At 42.1% G+C, this 18687-nt stretch overlaps 1 protein-coding gene across 1 annotated transcript in view; it reads right to left on the bottom strand.

Annotated features, from left to right (window-relative positions):
• LOC111669397 (neurotrypsin) overlaps positions 1-13708 on the bottom strand; it is a 22555-nt gene extending 8847 nt beyond the window's left edge. Inside the window, exons 1-7 of the mRNA XM_023425679.2 lie at positions 13449-13708; positions 8824-8863; positions 3782-4024; positions 3506-3644; positions 1865-2040; positions 1056-1203; positions 462-640 (exon numbers count right to left, since the gene is read on the bottom strand). Coding sequence (XP_023281447.1) covers positions 462-640; positions 1056-1203; positions 1865-2040; positions 3506-3644; positions 3782-4024; positions 8824-8863; positions 13449-13520 — 997 coding nt within the window. The 5' untranslated portion in view covers positions 13521-13708. The remainder of the gene's footprint in view (positions 1-461; positions 641-1055; positions 1204-1864; positions 2041-3505; positions 3645-3781; positions 4025-8823; positions 8864-13448) is intronic.
• Between the last annotated feature and the right edge of the window lie 4979 nt (positions 13709-18687).

The following is an 18687-nucleotide window of genomic DNA, read 5'->3' on the forward strand; positions in this document are numbered from 1 at the left end:
GGGGGGGGTGTTGTCAGTCGTCCAGGTCACAGGACATCTACAAGTGCTAAGTCAACAGAAACTGGACATATTGCCTCTCATCCGCTGACTGTCTGGGAGTCCTCCTCGGGTCAAGACTCAACAGACATCCTACATTTAAAGGACAATGAGGACAGCAGTGAGGAGAGGGGAGGAGTGATGGAGGGGTGATGGAGGTCATCTATGTCAAACTGGAACAATCGTCATAAAGAAGCGTTCAGCCATGTTCAGACCAACACATCGAAGGGTCTGCAGCCATGCTAGTGGCTCTGTGAGGCTGTACTTAAGTGATGCTTTAGGATATGTGCTAACACTAGCATGGCAACGCAATGCTAATGTGCTGATGTATATAATCTACAGACTAAGCACATGTACATCTCACAGTGATGGCTACAGTGTCTTCTGAGCTGAACGTGAGTCGGTGTGTTGTTGCTGGCTCTGACCTGTGTGTGGGTTGCAGGACACGCCCGCCTCTCCCACGTGGTCACAGTTGTGTTGCTCCCAGTTGTTGTGAGGACACTCCTCCAGTGAGAGCTCATTACCTGTACACTGGACCCCATCCAGTAAGATGGGACCAACACCCTGACCAATGTGGGCCCATGTCCATGCTTTGGCCACGCCCCTGTTGGTCAGGACAAACACACACCACCTTTTATGTGAAGCACAAGGTCAGTTACACACAACAATGTTATATTTTTACTATAACATGCTATTATTTATGCCAATGTAGAGTACCCAGCATGCAATTGTGCAATACAAAAAAAAATATGTTAGAATGCCAAATAAAGTTACATCCAAGATGTATTATTGGGACATTAAAAACAAAATCTAAAATGTCAGCTGATTCTTTTCTGCTGCTGGGAACGGAAACAGGATTTTTCCAGTTTTAAAAGTGGTAGTTTAGTTATCGATTGTCTCGTGTGCCTGTGTGCAGGTAGACTGTTTATATTCTCTGTCTTCACTGACAGATGCCAGTGAGGCGCCACAGTTTGATCTGACACTCTCTGTGCAGCAGCAGTACAGCAGTTATCTCTTACCCGAGGCCTAGCTGTCTGCACACCACCTCGGCATCGGTGTCATCCCACTGGTCCTCGCAAATGGTTCCCCACCTGCCATCACGGTACACCTCCACACGGCCCTCAAAGTCCTCCAGACCTCCCACCAGCCTCAGAGGGATGCCAGTGCCTGAGACACAAAAGGCAAAGCAACATCTGAGCTAATTATATACGTACTGATCAAATATGGTGTTGTTTATGGAAAGATCTCAGACCCTGGGTGTCTGTGTTGGTGGGCACATGCTCTTAGACCTGTGTCCCTGGCCCCTGGTGTATTTTAGTCAGCTACTGTACTGTGCGAAGGTTTGAGACATTTTTAGATGGTTAGATTCTTCGTCTGATCAGCACCAGAGTCATAAAGAACCATCTTCAGAAGCAAAGAAGAGCAGATACTCTGCCCTGATCTCAGCATCATGGAGTCAGTCAGGGATCACTTGAAGAGACAGAGACACTGAGACAGACTGAATCCACAGAAGAACTGAGGCAGGTACTCCACGATGCTGGAACGACCTACCGTACCTGAGAAAGTGTTCAGGTGTGTGAGGAGGAAGGGAGCTGAACGACAAGTGGACTTCTGCGAGGAAACTAGTACAGCCAAAAAAGCCCAGTTCTGGTTGGTTGGTTTTTGTTATAATCTATTACTAGGTGCTGATGGAATACTGAGGACTGAGGCAGTTGGAGTCATGAAACGTGTTTCAGAAAAAAGTGTTTCTCTATGGCCGGCAGAGCGGTTATACGACGCGTGTCTGTTCTGATCTGTTCCTCTTTGTTTATAGACGCCCTGGTCTCACCTTCAGGTTCAGCACAAATCACTCCTGCTTCATTGCCATGGTTACAGTCACCGGTGACAAACTTCCGGCTCCGGCACTCCAGTAGGGATTTCTCATTACCACGGCAACCCAGACGCTCATAGTGGAAGACGGATCCTGGGCCAAAGTAGGATTGCTGCAGGGCTGTACCAATCTCACTGCACGGAAAGCAAACACACACACACACATAGTTGTCTTTTAAACACACACACACATACACACACACACACACTCAAAGCAAACATGACACAAGGCCAATGAAGAAGCCACAACAAACTGCACAGAGAAAATAGAAAACACAGTGGTAGCTCACTGAAAAGAACAGCTGGTGACTTCCAAAGTCTATAAGGTCCGACCTCAGTGTGTAATTGAGTTTATTCAGCTTTCAGCCTGGGGTGAGAAAAGTCAATGAGCAGTGGACGGAGGGCCCACTGTGTCCGCCCTCAGTGACCTGTGGGGACTGGAGCCGGCTTTATACATGATGCAAGGGATTAACAGGAGTCCTGTGGTTTTCACCTATAGATCAGCATCAGACTTCATCCACTGACAGCACCACCACGACACTAGAGGTACGGCACATGATCAGGCCTGATCATGATTTAAATCATACTCATCACAGTGACTGTGTTTGTGCGGGTAACTTCTCCCTCTGTCCTGAATGCTTGAGAAACTGCTGCTGCAGTGGAGATGTTTTCCTCAGATATAACTGAGCCTTTCTTCAAACTGCTTCATGCTGTTTTCACTCTGTGCTCTCTACCACCACCAGACAACAACAGCTCAGGCTACGGCACAGGTCTTGAATCGGTGTCAGTATCTCTGTAGCCCTGATGTGATAGTGTGTCTACAGGATGCTTGTCTCTGTAGCTACGCCATGAGTGCTCAGTGATGTCACTGACATTGAAGGTGACAGTATAACAGTGACAGTATGGGACCTTTTAGTTAATCTGTTTAGGTTTAATAACAATATACTGAAAGTATATATACAGTATATATAACGTCAAAGTACTCATTATGCAGAGTAGTATATACATATATATATATATATATATATATATATATATATATGTATATACTGTACATACATACTGTATATACATACATATTGTACCAGGCACCACTCAAAAGTATTATAATTATGAAAACTACTGCATCAGTGTGTACAGTATATAGTATTTACTGTTGTATGTGGTTGAACTGGAGCTAATTTAAAGTACTTAATTTCCTGTAAAGTAATTTCAGCCCATCATATTGTATTTGTATTTCATTTTATTTAACTGAGTTAAGTACAAGTTTATATTTAACTACAGTGCTGTACTCAGTTACACTGTACCACTGCAATAAGGGATCCGATCAGGGGGACTGTGTCGCTGTGTCTAAACAAAGTTCATTTTCAGACCAGGGTCAGACCAGCGCAAGTCATAATATTTAGTACGAGGCCAATCAGTGAAGTTGTTTGTAACATTTGTTTTGAACGTTGTGAATAAAAATCTCTCAGTGGAAAAACTGAATGAGAGGCCCCCACATGCAGGTGATGTTTACAGCAGCATTTCAGACAAAAAACCACAAACCAAATCTGAAATTTCTAACTCAAAGACGTGTGTGAGTGTGTGACACTGTCCTCACCCCAGTCCCAGCTGTCTGCATATGACACTGGCATCTCGGTCAGTCCAGTGTGTGTCACATACTGCCCCCCACTGGCCATTCAGGTAGACCTCCAGACGCCCGCTGATGCCTGATGACCCCCCCACCAACCTGGCTGCACCTGCAAAGAACAGGAAGAATTTCCACAAGTAACCCTGTTCTAATACAGCATATCACAAGCCACACCTCCCCATCAGAGTCAACAGGCTCCATCCATCCATCCTCAGACACCTGAAGCCCCCCCCCCCCCCAGCTCACCCTGATGGCAGTCGCAGTAGGCCCAGCCGATGGCACCGGAGCTCTGCCTGAAGAAGCACCAGGGGTTGGCCTCCTGGTCCGGGTTTCGGCATAAGTTGTGGTCTCCAAGGCCTCGGCCCGGGTACTGCCGCATGTAGTCTGGGAAGTCTGTCCACTTCAGACAGGGGGAGCCTGAGTCCGTGTGGGAAACTGAGCCATTGTAGTATCCCAGTTCTTCAAAGCCTTCTGAACAGGACAGTGTAGCTGCAGACACAGTCACACAGTCTGTATTCACTCAATCACCTTACACGAAGAACAACAAAACACTGAGCTCTGAGTTATAAGAAAGAATTAGATTAAATTGAATTTGTAATTCAAAACACAGACAAGACAAATTTAGTTAAAATCATGACTGTTTCTTTGTTATTAGAAACCAACTTCCTCTCTCTTTAAAAGCCTGTACACAAAGCACAACAGTTTGTCTGTCCAACACTGAATCACAGCAGGACTTGGATTCTGAGGTGTGATGCACATCACAGCCTCTAGGGGCCACTAGTGAAGCTTTACAGTGTGAAGATAAATGATTCCAGAGAAGATCTGGTTTGTACGAGGAGTCGTACGACAGCGTGGAGAGCGAGGGGGTTTCTGACGCTGTTTATACTCCGATCACAAGTGATGCTGACTCTGCTGTCGTGTGTATACAGCCCTGTGTTCACCGAGGAGGTGATGAGTCATGGGGCAGGATGTTTGTGTTGCACAGCAAGGAAAAGTGGTCCAGTGTGTGTCTGTTTGAGAATTCATCCAGCGACAGCCAGGGCCGATTAGATTTTGGTGCTCAAAGGTCAAAGGTCAAAGGCATGGTGATCTCACAAAACCTGGTTTTGGCCTTGTGAACGCAATCTCTCCATAACGCCTTGAGGGAATTTCTTCACATTTGGTAAAAACGTGCACCTGGACTGAAGGACAAACTGATTAGATTTTGGTGGCTAAAGGTCAAAGGTCAAGGTCCGGTGACATCAGAAGACATGATTTTGACCTTGTGAATGCAATATCTAGAGAACTCCTGAAGGGAATCCCTTCAAATTTGGCACAAATGTCCATGTGGACTCAAGGACTAACTGACTACATTTTGGTGGTCAAAGGTCAAGGTCAGTGTGACATCACAAAAGACCTTTTAGCCATTACTCAAGACTTCACACAGTAATTATGACAAAATGTCACACAAATGGACAACCATGAGGAGGTGATTCTAGTTTTTTTATTAAAACAATCATAGTACCAGCAATCTGAACATTAAATGAAAATACAATTCTAAACAAATCTTCCATATAAAGATCTGAGTGAAAAGTGTGTTTTAATTGTAGTGCAGACACAGGGAAGAAGCTGTGAGCTGTCAGTTCAAACTCTTTAACCTCACTGACCTGCTGGTGGGTCTGTCATGGTTTTGAATTTCAGTCTGCTCATTCATCCTTTTATTCATTCATTCAGTTGTTTGTGCATACATGCTCTGAAGAATCAGAACCCACCCACCTCTAAGGAAAGACTTTTACATCTGCCTCTTGAGTCGAGCTCTTGAGTGAACTGTGACAGGCTCAGCCATTACAGCCTCATGATGTGTGATCAACCACTGTTCAAATCCAAAGAACTTTATTTCTAATTCTAGTGGAGATCTAGTGGAGATGGTGTCTAAAGATACCAGATGTGTCAGGCTGAAGTTTTTGGAATATACATCCATCAATCCGTAGCACTCAGCCCCGTCAGGGCGGCTGGAGCCCATCCTAGCTGGCAGTGGGGGAGGTCCAGGTACTAGGACTGACATTCTGCGCAGGGCTGATATATAGAGACAAACAACAGTTCTCTTTTAGAGTTGCCACTTAACCTAACGTGCAGGTCTGTGGACTGTCGGAGGAAAACCAGCAGGCACAGGAGTTTGAACCCAGAACCTTTCTTGCCGTGAGGTGATAGTACTAACCACTGCACCATCATGGCTTTGGGGGAAATACAGAGGGGTGCAAAAGTCTGAGACCACATCCCCATTCACTTGAATGTTTCAAATAATGCAGCAGACATATTGGAATAGAATATTTCCCTCAGATGAAATGGTGAGGCAAAAAAATGGGGTCTAGTTTTAAATAGTTGTAAATATTATGGAACAAAAATATTTATAATACTGTCAGACAGAGTTGTATAAGAACCTTGGCGCTACTTAAAGGGAAACAGCTCCTAAACTGACTCTGAAATGTAATTTTAAATTCCGCCCGATCTCATGGCAGACCTCTCTACACTGACCTCAAGTTCCACCATCAATAATAATGTGATGATATACTGTAATGTATATCATCACATTATTATTGATATACTGTAATGTAATGTATATACTGTAATATAACTGTCAATGAGTATTTGACATTTTAATGCAGGACTTCTACTTGTCAGAGAGTTTTACATTGTGATTCTGTTACTTTTACTAAAGAATCTGAGCACTGGTCTCAGTCCTGCCTCTCTGTGGTGCTGACCAGACTCTCCTCCTGTAAATGGTTGTTTAGGTTGGAGGACTTGTTGTTCTGTGCGGTAATTATCACTGGGTTTGACTGAAACCTTTTAAACCTATTTGAGTCATGCTTCTTGTTTACATCTGTCAATACTATATAACTGTCATAACGGCGAAACTCACACGACACAGAGGCAGGGGAGAAATTTCTGAGGTGTGATGATGTTTGTTGTGAAGCAAACACGGACTCAGGGCTATACAGAAATTATGTCTACAATTTTGGTAATTTTTTTCCATAAATACTTGGTATGGAAGAACCTGACGGCCCTGCACAGAACCCAGACCTCCACCTCATCCCACACCTTTAAGATGAACTGGAACACCAACTGTGAACCAAATCTCATCACCAACATCAGTTAAATGATAATCTAGTGCAATCACTTATTATGATTTCAATGTAATTTTTAATTAATTAAGGTCAGCTTGTAGAGATTTGTTGTTGATTTGTGTTCACTTCGACATTAAGCTATTTTTCTGTTTATCTGTGTCCAACAATCCTAATATTACATCAGCAGTGATTGAATGCTGTGAATCTAGGTTCTACACTTGCATTAAAGGTCCATATAGTCTAAAGGTCTCTGACCATGTGTTGTTTGATTATAGATCAGGTCTAGCTTCTATATTAATACAGTGAAAGTATCAAAGCCTCAGTCCACAGAGAAATGCACACAGCCTGTATTCAGAAACTGAGCCTTAAAACCAGCCGTCAGGACTTCTGGAACTTTGTGATGTCACAACAGAGCAGTCACTGCCCCAAGCCCCGCCCACCTGAACCCACCATCCAACCTTGTAGGATTTGGTTTCTCTGTGTGTTTACCTGAAATCTGCTATATTTTTATTCCATCACTCAGAAAACAGTCAGCCAATCAGAAGACAGGCTCAGAGCCTCCTCTCTTCTGATTGGCTCACCAGCCTGATGTTACTAGAGCTCCAGAGAGAAGCCTGAGAGAGGAGATGTAAAACTAGACTGAGATGGTTTTTGGTTCTTATAACCAGAAAATATATCTTCTTATGGATCAACACTTCAAATAAAACACTGGAGAAGAGGAAAATATGGATTCAAGACTGATTCAACTGTGAATGCAACAGTCACAGATTCTCACCTCTGTCTAGGTCAAACTGTTTCTGTCCTTGCAGTCGTGCCATAATTCTGGATATCCTTAACCTTGACCAGCCAGTCTAATCTAGTTTGCTGCATACAGTCTCGTCTTTATGCTGTTGGTCTTTGCAGCCGTCTCTGTCTCATCAGCTAAGCATCCTCCAGTCATGGCATGTTTTCACCCCCACCACCACCAGCAGCCTGTGAAGCCATATGTGCCTGTAGCTCACAGTCACAGTTAAAGCGGTGGAGGCCCTGCAGAATACCTGACTGTCTTGCTTCATGGTTTATGGCAATAAGGTTTCACCACTGATGGGAAAAGTTCCACTGACTTTATAGCTGTCAGACACTCACTGGGAAATGGATGAGCTGACTGTTGAGTATTATATGCTTTGGCAGCTGCATTGGCAAGAACCTACATGTGCCAGTGTTGAGTAATTGACTGTAGGACTCTAAAGTCAGAGTAAATCAGGCTGGTTCTCGTGTGTGAACCAGTCACAGGAAGCAGTTTTATAGATCAGTTTTACAGTTGGCAGGGCTTCTGGTTGCTATTAAGTGTCTTCCCTGCATTTCAGCAACATTGTCTTGTTAAACCACCATCTGCCCACCAGACCAACGTGGCGTGTTTTACATGTGAACGTATCAGTCTAGTCTCATAATCTGAGGCAATTAATGAAGGTCCTCATGTACAAAACATAAAGAAACAATCAGAGTTCAACAACAGTCAGTTCAACAACAGTCATCACCTGAGCAGCTATTGTTTTTTATCCCAGAGGATCATGTAAGCTTATAGGCTTATATATGGGACTGTCCCCAATGATCAGTCCTGTTAGAAAAATGTGAAATGTGTCTTTAATCTCTGATCCACCCAAGCAACAACCTCTGGGGCTGAAAAATGAAGCCAACACTGAAGAACCAAAAGCTGCTGTTCTCGCATGTGAAAATGTCCAACTTTACAGCAGAAATAAAGATGTTTACAGCCTGGTACAAAAACAGCTTCGGTCTCTAGAGCTAATTTCCTCCTTCATGACACCTGTTTATATAACTCACCTGTTTACATCTTATTAAGGCTGAAAGTTGTGTAGAATTTGGGGCGTGGCCTCTTTGAGTGACAGGTGGGTGAGCATATGATTGCCATAAACAGTTGCTAATCCAATATTTGTCTGTGGCAGGACATTGAAGAGTATAAGACACTAAAAATCTATGTCCTATTTTACGCACAAGATTTTTTTTTCTGGTTTTTAATCATTTTCAGAAACCCAGTTATTTTTTTTCCCACAGAACATTGTGGTTTAACACCAGTGCTGAGATGACACATTTCAGTAAACCTCATGACATGTAGATGGTCACCCCCCCCCCCTCCAAAAAAAAAACAGACACACACATGGATAAAGAGTTTGAGATGACTCTTACCTTCACTCTGCACAGCATTCAAGTGTCCACCTTCAGAGACCTGTGGAAGAAACAATCAGGATTCATAAGAAGAAGAAGAACACAACGCTCTTATTATACTGCAAAGCTTTTTACACTGTTTTCCTGCCATAAATCTAACTTTCATCAAAGGCACTGAAGACCCTGGAGCCCACATTATGGAAGTTTCCTCGTTGTTAAATTAGTTGTACAACTGATGCCAGCTTGAGCCAGTTTCAGTGAGTAGTGTATAATGAGGTTTTCATTCACAAAGCTGAGTCCCCCGTCCTCAGACTCACTCCCTTATGTCTGAACTATCGCTGTCAGTGCTGGGACATGTGATGAAGATGTTTCTATATATATCTATATTTAGGCTGGGGATAGGGACAGGTTGTGGTGGCAGCAGGCTGAGCAAGTTATAGTCCAGACGTCCCTCACCCTCGCTGTATTTTCCAGCTCCTCCTGCAGAAACCTGAGGCCTTCCCAAACCAGATCAGATATATAGTCTGTCCAGTGTGTTTGGAGTCTATAGCCTGGTGTCTCCTACCAGTTGGACATGGAAAACCTCATCATCATACCGATCAGTGGAGAAGCTGATCATGCTGCAGCAGCTGTGTGATAATGTTGATGATAATGATGATAAATGATAATGTTTTGCTGTGAAACTCAGTCTCTGTTGATGTCCATTGGATCTGTAGTGAAACCAAGCTGAGTACAGCTGACAGATTTCATACACAGGAGGAAGCAACACACTTTTCAGAGCCATCTGTTTAATGTTTGTGGTTGTTTACTCCTTTAAGCTTATTTCCTACTTACAGCAGCAGCTGCAGTATGTGTGGAGCTCCACTAAGATTTTCCTCTTTTTTTTTATGTTGCTCTGATTTTGTTGCATTGTGTCTTCAGGTCGGGTCTGAACAAGGCAAGATTAAGTAAAGTACACACTGTTCAAGGTGCGGTGAACAAACTTATCTGTAGCCTTTTGTATGAAATTTGCTTAAACATAAATTCAGGATAGAAGAGATGAAATACAAATCATGATCAAAAAACGTCCCTGAGAGCTCAACACACTGCTACTTAAGAAAACACATGTAAACAGACAAAACTGAGCTGCAGATACTCACAGCACAACACAAGTGTTTCCGGGGGAAACTAAAAACTGATGAACCTGCTGGCATGCACTGAGCAATACTTTGTGACTTTTGAAGTTAAAAGCATTGAACAAGTGCACATGATGTTTTATAATACATCCATGCAACGGCATCTCAGCAGGTTCATCACTTTTATTCCTTTTTTTAAAGTTATTTTTTGCCTTTATTCTGATGTAACTGTGAGAGAGAGAGAGAGAGAGAGAGAGAGAGAGAGAGAGAGAGAGAGAGTTTTTGTCTGTTTGCATGTGTTTCGTTAAGTTGCAGTTCTTTGAGCTCTCAGGGCCACCGTACTCTCTCAGTTACAGTGCAGGTACCGCAGTAATGAGGCGAACACACACTGCATGGACATGAACATCTGTTTTGGATTTAAAAGCAGTAAGTCACAGATGTCTGTATGTGACACAGTGTGACATACAGGACATGGAGTAAACTTCAAAAAAAATGAAAGCAGATTATTACTGAGTGTTAGTGGTGCTACTAATCAACATTGGTTTATCATAAGATGATGGGGAATACTTGGGCCATCTGGGGTATAATCAAGCTGAGGAGCTGCCTGGGGCCACAGGGCCACCAGAGGGCCCCCAAACTAGTAAATGAAAATCCTGTGTTCACATCTTGTGGTAGATATTTAGGTAAGCTACTGTGTGTTCTCTGGGTTTAGGTTCAATATGGCAGGCTAGTTTCTTGTGTCTTGGATTTGATTGGAGTGTGGGGGATTAGAGGCTTGTATCCGAAACAACCTCTTACCTGAGGGAGCTGTTCAGCTGTGGTGTGTCACTCACACACATATCTGCAGCGATGTGATATGAATAAAAGTGAGAGCAGACTTTGACCTGCTGATAGTATGAAGCAGACCAACCACCAGTGAATGAATGAATGAATAGGCGGACTAGTATTCAGATATATTTTATGTCTTCTCTGTTCTCCAGCACCTTGGAGCAGTGAATGAAACATTGACTGTGATCTTAAAGTGCTGACTCACACCTTGAATTTGTTGCCCTTGAGGCTGTTTACATGCAGTAAATGCAAGGAAGATTGCAGGGATGTCTTCCAACACTTTCAGGGCTATGCATAAGAAGGACTTGTCCTACACTCTTCAGCCAGCAGTGGTGCAGTCCACTCTTTAAAATCCCTCTGGGCTGCACTGTAGATGCATAGATGTGCAGTTTATCTGAAAATGTTTGTAATTTATGCATCAATGTTGAGTCTTCACACACAAAAGACTGAATATAGCCTCTGCTCTCGTATCCTGATTATGAGTGTTCATCATCTCTGAGTACTGCATGCTTTCATATCCAGCAGACTTGACTACTGTAATGCTCTCCTATCTGGTCTCCACAAAAACATCATAAATACATTCAGCTGCAGCTGAATGGGAATCTGGTGCCTGAGTCCTGACCAGAACCAGAAGCAGAGAACACACCACACCTGTGTTAAAGTCTCTACATTGTTTCCTGTCAGCTTCTGTTTTGATTTTTAAAATCCTTTTCCAGGATACGTCCCACATGCTGACACTATATGAACCAGTACGGCCCCTCAGGTCCACTGGTACCAGTCTGTTGGTTGTTCTGAAGCGCAGGACTCAAACCTGTGGTGAGGAAGCTTTTAGCTTTTATGCTCCGAGCCAGTGGAACAATCTGACCTGAGAGCAGCTTTAAATGTAAACTCGAAATGTTCCTCTTCAGCCTGGCTTTTCTTAAATAATTAGTCACTTTATTTTATTCACTTATTTTATCCTGATTATTTTGTAAATTGTATTTTATTCTATTTCATCTGTTCTATTCTTGTTAATTTTCTTATTTGTTTGTTTATTAATTGTAGCTTTTTTAATTTATTTTATTGTATTTCACTGTCAGATTTCTTATTTGATTTGTCCTTTTCTTTTCATCTGTGAAGCTCTTTGAACTGCACTGACCTGCATGAAAAGTGCTGTACAATTTAATTGATTGATTGATTGGTTGATTGATTGATTGCTAGATATACTGTTCACCCAGATATGAACACCTGAAAGGCTGCACTGTAAATGCAGTTTTTGTGTCTTCACACACAAAAGACTGAATATACCTGCTGTTCATGTATCCTGACTATATTTACATATCGCTATTGGACTGGATGTAACATACTGTTGCTCAGTCTGTCTGTGTTAATATGTTAATATCCCCCTCTTTACATTCATTTTCTTCCCTATCTTCTACAATAAAACGACTGTTTCTTAGGCCGGCTCATCTGATGCAACAACACCTTCACTCAAATATCTGAGTGTGAAACGTTTCGGTCCGTGTGTTTATGCAGAGCTCAGGCTGCTTGGCAGTAAAACGTGTATGACTCAGGGAGGGACAATCCACAGATCCTGGAGCAAACAAAACAGTCAGTTCTGATCCCTCTTTGGAAACTGACCATGTCACCAGTTCATGTTTATTTCTAATTGTGGTAAATACTCTTCAATGTGTTGTTATCTTAGTCTGACTAAAGAGAGAAGACTAAATAAAATCTTAAGTGAGCAATGAATTATGGAGCGAAAGGTAAGCACCAACCTGTGGTTTCCACAAGTGATCAAACTTTATTTCCTTGTTAGACTTTGACAGAGTTGTTATATTTATCTATTCATAGTGAAAAGACGACTTGCTGTGTGAGGTATCAGGTGTGGATCTATGTGTCAGTTGACGTGTTTAAAGTTTGGGAGGCCTCCAGGTGTATGCAGATTTCTTTCTAAAGGTAACAGGGCGGGAATAATCAGGTGATAAGAGGTACAATGGAGAGAGTGAAACTGCTAAAGTCATATCAAACCTTCAGTCAAAGACCTGATAGTCTGAGCATGTGAATCTGTGGAATGAGTCTACATGCACAGGTTTGTATATCTGTATCTGTGTTTTTTTATGTTTTATTATTATATTGCACGTGTACAGAGCAGCCTACATCGCATTGTACTGTATGTTATTATTGTATAAAGTATTTCTAAATTATTTCATTTGTGTTAGATTCTATTTCTATTCTTATTTTGTTTCTTATTACATTTTCCCCTCGTGCTATTCTTTCATGTCATGTCATTTGAATTTCTTCTATGGTGGATCAATAAAGGTACATCTTATCTAATCTTAATATATATATATGTGTGTGTGTGTGTGTGTGTGTGTGTGTGTGTGTGTGTGTGTGTGTGTTCAGTAATTGTGATGAACTTGTTGCCTTATTGCCTCTGGAAATCAGCAGTGCTACACACAGTTTACTGAACACAATGACCCAGATAATTGTTTCTATTTTCCTTCTATTTTCAGTTATAAAGCTAAAAAGTGATTTTCAGGAAACTTCCTATAGAGGCATTATGGGATGACAGAACCATGAGGTGTTACAGTTCTGTAGTTCACTTATAGCCCATGGCGCTAAATCAGATGGGCGCTCAAAATCCTCCGTGACACACAAACGTGAGAAAAGCTGGTCCGGGCTAAATGTCAGATTGTAAACATCAGGCTGCAGCCCGCTTACCTCAGCAGAGACGCACAGGACCAGTAACAGGCAACAGGGGACGAACCCGGGCACGACTTTCCTCCGGTCCATCCTGCCGAAGAAACCATCTCCTCCACACCTTCCGCACACACCTTCACCACCTCCACCCGCTCTCTGACAGTCTCTCCTCTCCGGCCGGTAAGAAACTAAACGGGGAAACGCGCACACAGACACCGGCTCCGGCTGAGGTCCGCGCTGAACTCAACTCCAGACATCCAACCCGCTCCAGAGCTAAAAATGACGCGCTGTTGTCGAGGAAGGGACATAACTCTCTCTCTCTCACTCTCTCTCTCCCTCCCTCCCTCCCCCCCCTTACACACACACACACACACACACACACACACACACACACACACACACAGTCTATCTCCATGACAGGGGACATTACATTAACTTACATTCATTTCCTGGATACTTATTTTAACCTTAACCATAAATACTAGGCTACTTCCCCAAACCTTCCTTAAAGTGCCCCTAACCCTTAACCTAATCTAAACCTAAACCTAAACCTTAATTCCAAACCTAAACCATAATCTAAACCTAAACCATAATCTAAACCTAAACCATAATCTAAACCTAAACCTAAACCTTAATCTAAATCTAAATCTAAACCATAATCTAAACCTAAACCTAAACCTTAATCTAAATCTAAACCATAACTAAACCTAAACCTAAATCTAAACCATAATCTAAACCTAAACCTAAACCTTAATCTAAATCTAAACCATAATCTAAATCTAAATCTAAACCATAATCTAAACCTAAACCATAACCATAACCATAACCTAAACCATAATCTAAATCTAAAGCTAAAGCTAAAGCTAACCGTAGAGCAGGTCTTCATTAATGACCATAAGGAAGATAAACTCCCACAATCAAAATGTGTAAATCGATTTAGGTCCCCACAACATGAGTAAAACCCAGACACATGCACACACAGAGAGGCCTCGCTCTGACATTTCAAAGCTGCTCCTCTTGTAAATCAAAGGTGTGAAGCTCTCATACTGCATCAGTGACATTATGTAAATGTAAATAATCCGTCTTTACACCTTCTAACAGTCCGTCTTAAGGTGCCAGATAAATAACAGCGTTAGTCTAAACATAATTGAATGCTGCCATGTGGCAGAGTACAGACAAGCCCTGAGGTCCTTGAAGACCACATGAAGAGCAGCAGTAACACACACTGAGCATGTTCCCCCTGCACAACCACAACAACAACTCTCAACTTGACTTTGACTTTATCACCAATGACTCACAACTTCTGAATTGGACAGAAATTAATCCTCCTCAAACTCAACGTTTCAAACACGTGAAAAAGAAAAGCACAGCCAATGAGCTCCTCATCAATCTGACAAGGGATGTACAGTCCAGTTTATTAGGTACTGTTCAGTTACAAGTCTAATACCCTGCCTCACCGTAGCTAATGGGATTCTTCAAATGCATGGCCTCAGAGGGAGAAACATAGCAATATTGCTGCTTGCATCCACATTTGAAAGATCATTGCAGTTATCTGCTGCACTAAAAGAGAACCACTGTTGAAGAAAGGACTTTTCAAGCCTCATGTTATTTTATTTGGCTGATACTATATCAGTTATTTGATTAGCCTTTTGTTGCTGGATGGCTTTTAAATGTGTATATGTATTATGTTCCATTAGATTCCTTTGTTTAACACAAAGAAAGAGATGGTGGATGCATAAATTAGATAAGTGGAAGTAATGTTAGCTAGTTTATTATTACATGACATTTTAAGTTATCCATTAATCATTGACTTAAGCATTTTGAATTGTGACAGATGAAAAATTGTTGATCTGGCTTCTGGATCTTGTGTTTAAATTGTGTTTTTTTCCAACTAATAAATCCTCCTTCAGTGAGGTTATAATGTTCACTTCACTGGGATCATTTTGGAGGATGAGGTCTGTGGTAGGTCTACTGTTTAATTATTAATTCATAAAAATAAAAATAAAGTCCTGTCACTATCACACTGCCCAAAGGCTGAAGGTCAAATGGAGATAAGCAGAGCACGGCCATGATTTCTCTCCAGATAATAACTCCTGATTGGCTGCGCTTCAATGGGTCACTTCTGAGAGACTGATTGTTTTCTCTGGTAATCTCTCAAAAACACAGATGATCATAAAGCTCCATCTCGATTGTATTATCAGAACCTTTCAGCGCCTCTTGGGGCTTAGCCCTCAGATGCTTTCTTGACTCAGGAGATGAACGTCAAAGATAGCAACATTTTCACAGATCCAGCTGAAACAGCTGAGAATTTTCTGTGACTAAATCCCAACAAGGCCTCTACAGGGGCCCAACAAAACACAGAACACCCCCGGGCCCTGAGATGGTTTTCAAAGGCTGCTAGTGATTAGCTTCATGTCTTGTTTACTGAAACGTTTTGGAGGGTAAATCAAATAAACTGCTACTGAACAACATACTGTACAATACATACAATACTGAGTAGATTTAGATCTGGGTGTAGTATTATTATGTATCAGTGTCTATCTTGTGCAGCTCTGCAGGTCAGTACTTGGAGTGAATGTCTGCAGCCTGACATGTTTACGACAGAACCGACAATAGGCCAGTGGTGTTGTATTCTTAGGGTTCGTATCTGTATTTGTCCTCACCAGTAGTGGGTCACATTACACATGTGCAGCGGCCCAGTTTAGACCTATGTCCTCTCTTATGTAAGGATGGATATAAGAGAGTAATTTGCTGATTTAATATTGTACTAACATAAAGTTGTTCGACTTATGACAGAGTGGTCATATCCTGACTTTTAGTTCCTATGAGTCAAGCTGCAAAACACTAGATCCTACATTCCCCATAATGCAACTCAATAGCATGTCATTAGACCTTCCCTGCCTCCTAAATACCAACACCTCCAGTTTGTAATGCAGACATTTATAAACCTGTAGCCTTCAAACCCAAGAGGAGATTACAGAAGTGGAAGTTAAGAGTTGATAGTTCTCCTCTAAGGCCTCATAAGACTCTTTTTATTGGCTGAATCATTCTCCACATGACTGATGAATCCACTTTTGAAATTGATGCAGTGGCGGAAATGGACACAGAATCAACAGATAGTGTCTGTTTGATAAATCAGTACAGTTCTGTTAAACACAGTCTGTAACTTCTGCCTCTAGCGCTCTCTCAATCAAATCAATAACCAAAGACGGTGTTGGGTGACGTCATGAAATAGCGTGGGATCATGGGAGTGGTTGTCCTCACTGCTATTTCAGTAAGCTCCTCTCGGTTTGGATTCCTTCAGTGTCAGTGTTCAGGAAATCAAACAGACCTGCTGATTCTAACCGTCAAAAACACTGAATGAAGCAGTTTGACATTTACAGTCAGAGTTTGAGCGACGCTGTACGGAGGACAGAGACTCAGGGAAGAGTTGGAGCTGAGATTGATGCTAACCTTTGTTCTGATTGTTTCTCTGATAACTTATGAAGCAGACGTTCAGCAGATTTTTAGCAGCAGCTGAATTCTGCACAGAGGTGTCCTCCTCTCCATAACAAACACACCAGGGGATTCAAACCAGTAGAAACACCTATAAAGCAGTTTGACTTTAAAACTCAGAGATTCAGCGACGCTCTTCAGTGACACAGGACAGGACGTCTCCAGCAGCTGGGAGCTGAGCTGTCTAACATTTCCTCAGCTTGTTTCTCTGATAACTTCAGATCCAGACGTCCGACGACTAAAATCCTTCATCTGGTTCAAATATAGAGCTGAAAACCACCAAGGTGGAAAAAGTCATTCATTCATTTATTCAATATCAATAATTCTAGAGCGACCCATTCCCTTCATTTTTTCCACGGTGTCTGAGATTTAAACTGTAAACTGCTCTTGTGGTGTGGTGTGTGTATGTTCGGGGGCACCAATAGTAAGGATCTGAAAATAAAAATTCTATCCTGATATTTTGTTGTCAGTGGTGCTAGAGTGAACATGAACTTACAGTTTTGTGAGATGAACATCAGTCTAATCATCTTCTTTTAGCAACTCAGCTTTACATAGACAACAAGGAGAAATGAAAACCTGTTCAATGTGGTACGAAGGAGTGAATAGACTGAAGACATAAGCGTGAGTGAGTGATGTGCTGCGGGCTGTGATGGAGTTTCCTCTGCGGTCTAGACATTTGGGAGGAAGTGATAAGCAGGGCGGGGAAATGGTTCGCTGTAATGACGGGCAGATAAACGGGGACACAGCAAAAGCTTCACATTCTGACAATGGTGGGTGCAAACATAGCACAAAATCCTTCCTGCGCTTCAGACAAAACATGAAGCCAAATCCACACTTACATCATTAGCACAACGTCAATATTTCTGCCAGAAACAAACTGAGTGCAAGAAAACACAGTGTGGAACCAAGAACCGTGGGAAAGAATTAAAATGGGAGGTAGGTCAATAAAAAAGCATGAAACATCAAAAGAACAGTCCAACTTTAAACAGGCTTCTTGTCTTCTCCAGTAAGCTGATGGCAGTGATATGAATTTTATGTTTGCTATCTGTATCCACTAAATCTAGTTAAGCCTGTTTAGCACAAAGACTGGAAGCAGGGGGGATGATAGCCAAGCTCTATATAAAGTACAAAAGTACAAGTCCACCTGAGTCAGTGTTTGTGTTACTTTAGTGTTGAAATATATTTTTTGTGAATGAAAAGACCCCTAATCATATATGGGCATGTGACCAAAAGATTTCAGGTCATTTCAACAGGGAAGTAGTTTTACTTTCCTCATGCCAGTGTAGGTCTGTTACTTCTGACTTCTAAGTAAATGTCCTGTATTCAAAATCATATTTGAGTCAAAGTGTAAGGGTAGCAGGTGAATGTGATTCAACTAGGAATTCAGGATAGTCCACTTTCTAGTGTGATATGATATAATATGATATGATATGTTATGACATGACATGACATGATATAACAAGATATGACAGGATCCATGAGGCATGACCACAGTCTAAGCTAACTGGCTAATTGTCCTTATACTTCCATTTAGTTAATGAAAATAAAGCATAAAAAAAAAAGAATATCCCAAGCATCTCCTCTTCAGGTGAGCAGCGCACACGCACCCGGCTGTCCACATGATGTAAAAGAGAATGTGATTCATCAGACCGGGCCACCTTCTTCCATTTGTCCATGGTCCAGTTCTGATGTCGGCGGTGGATGGGGGTCAGCATGGGCACTCTGACTGGTCTGTGGCCATGCAGCCCCATACACAGCAAGCTGC

This window comes from Seriola lalandi, unplaced genomic scaffold, assembly GCF_002814215.2.
Source record: "Seriola lalandi dorsalis isolate HSWRI2012SDOR001 ecotype SW California unplaced genomic scaffold, Sedor1 jcf7180002054795, whole genome shotgun sequence".
Taxonomy (NCBI): Eukaryota; Metazoa; Chordata; class Actinopteri; order Carangiformes; family Carangidae; genus Seriola; species Seriola lalandi.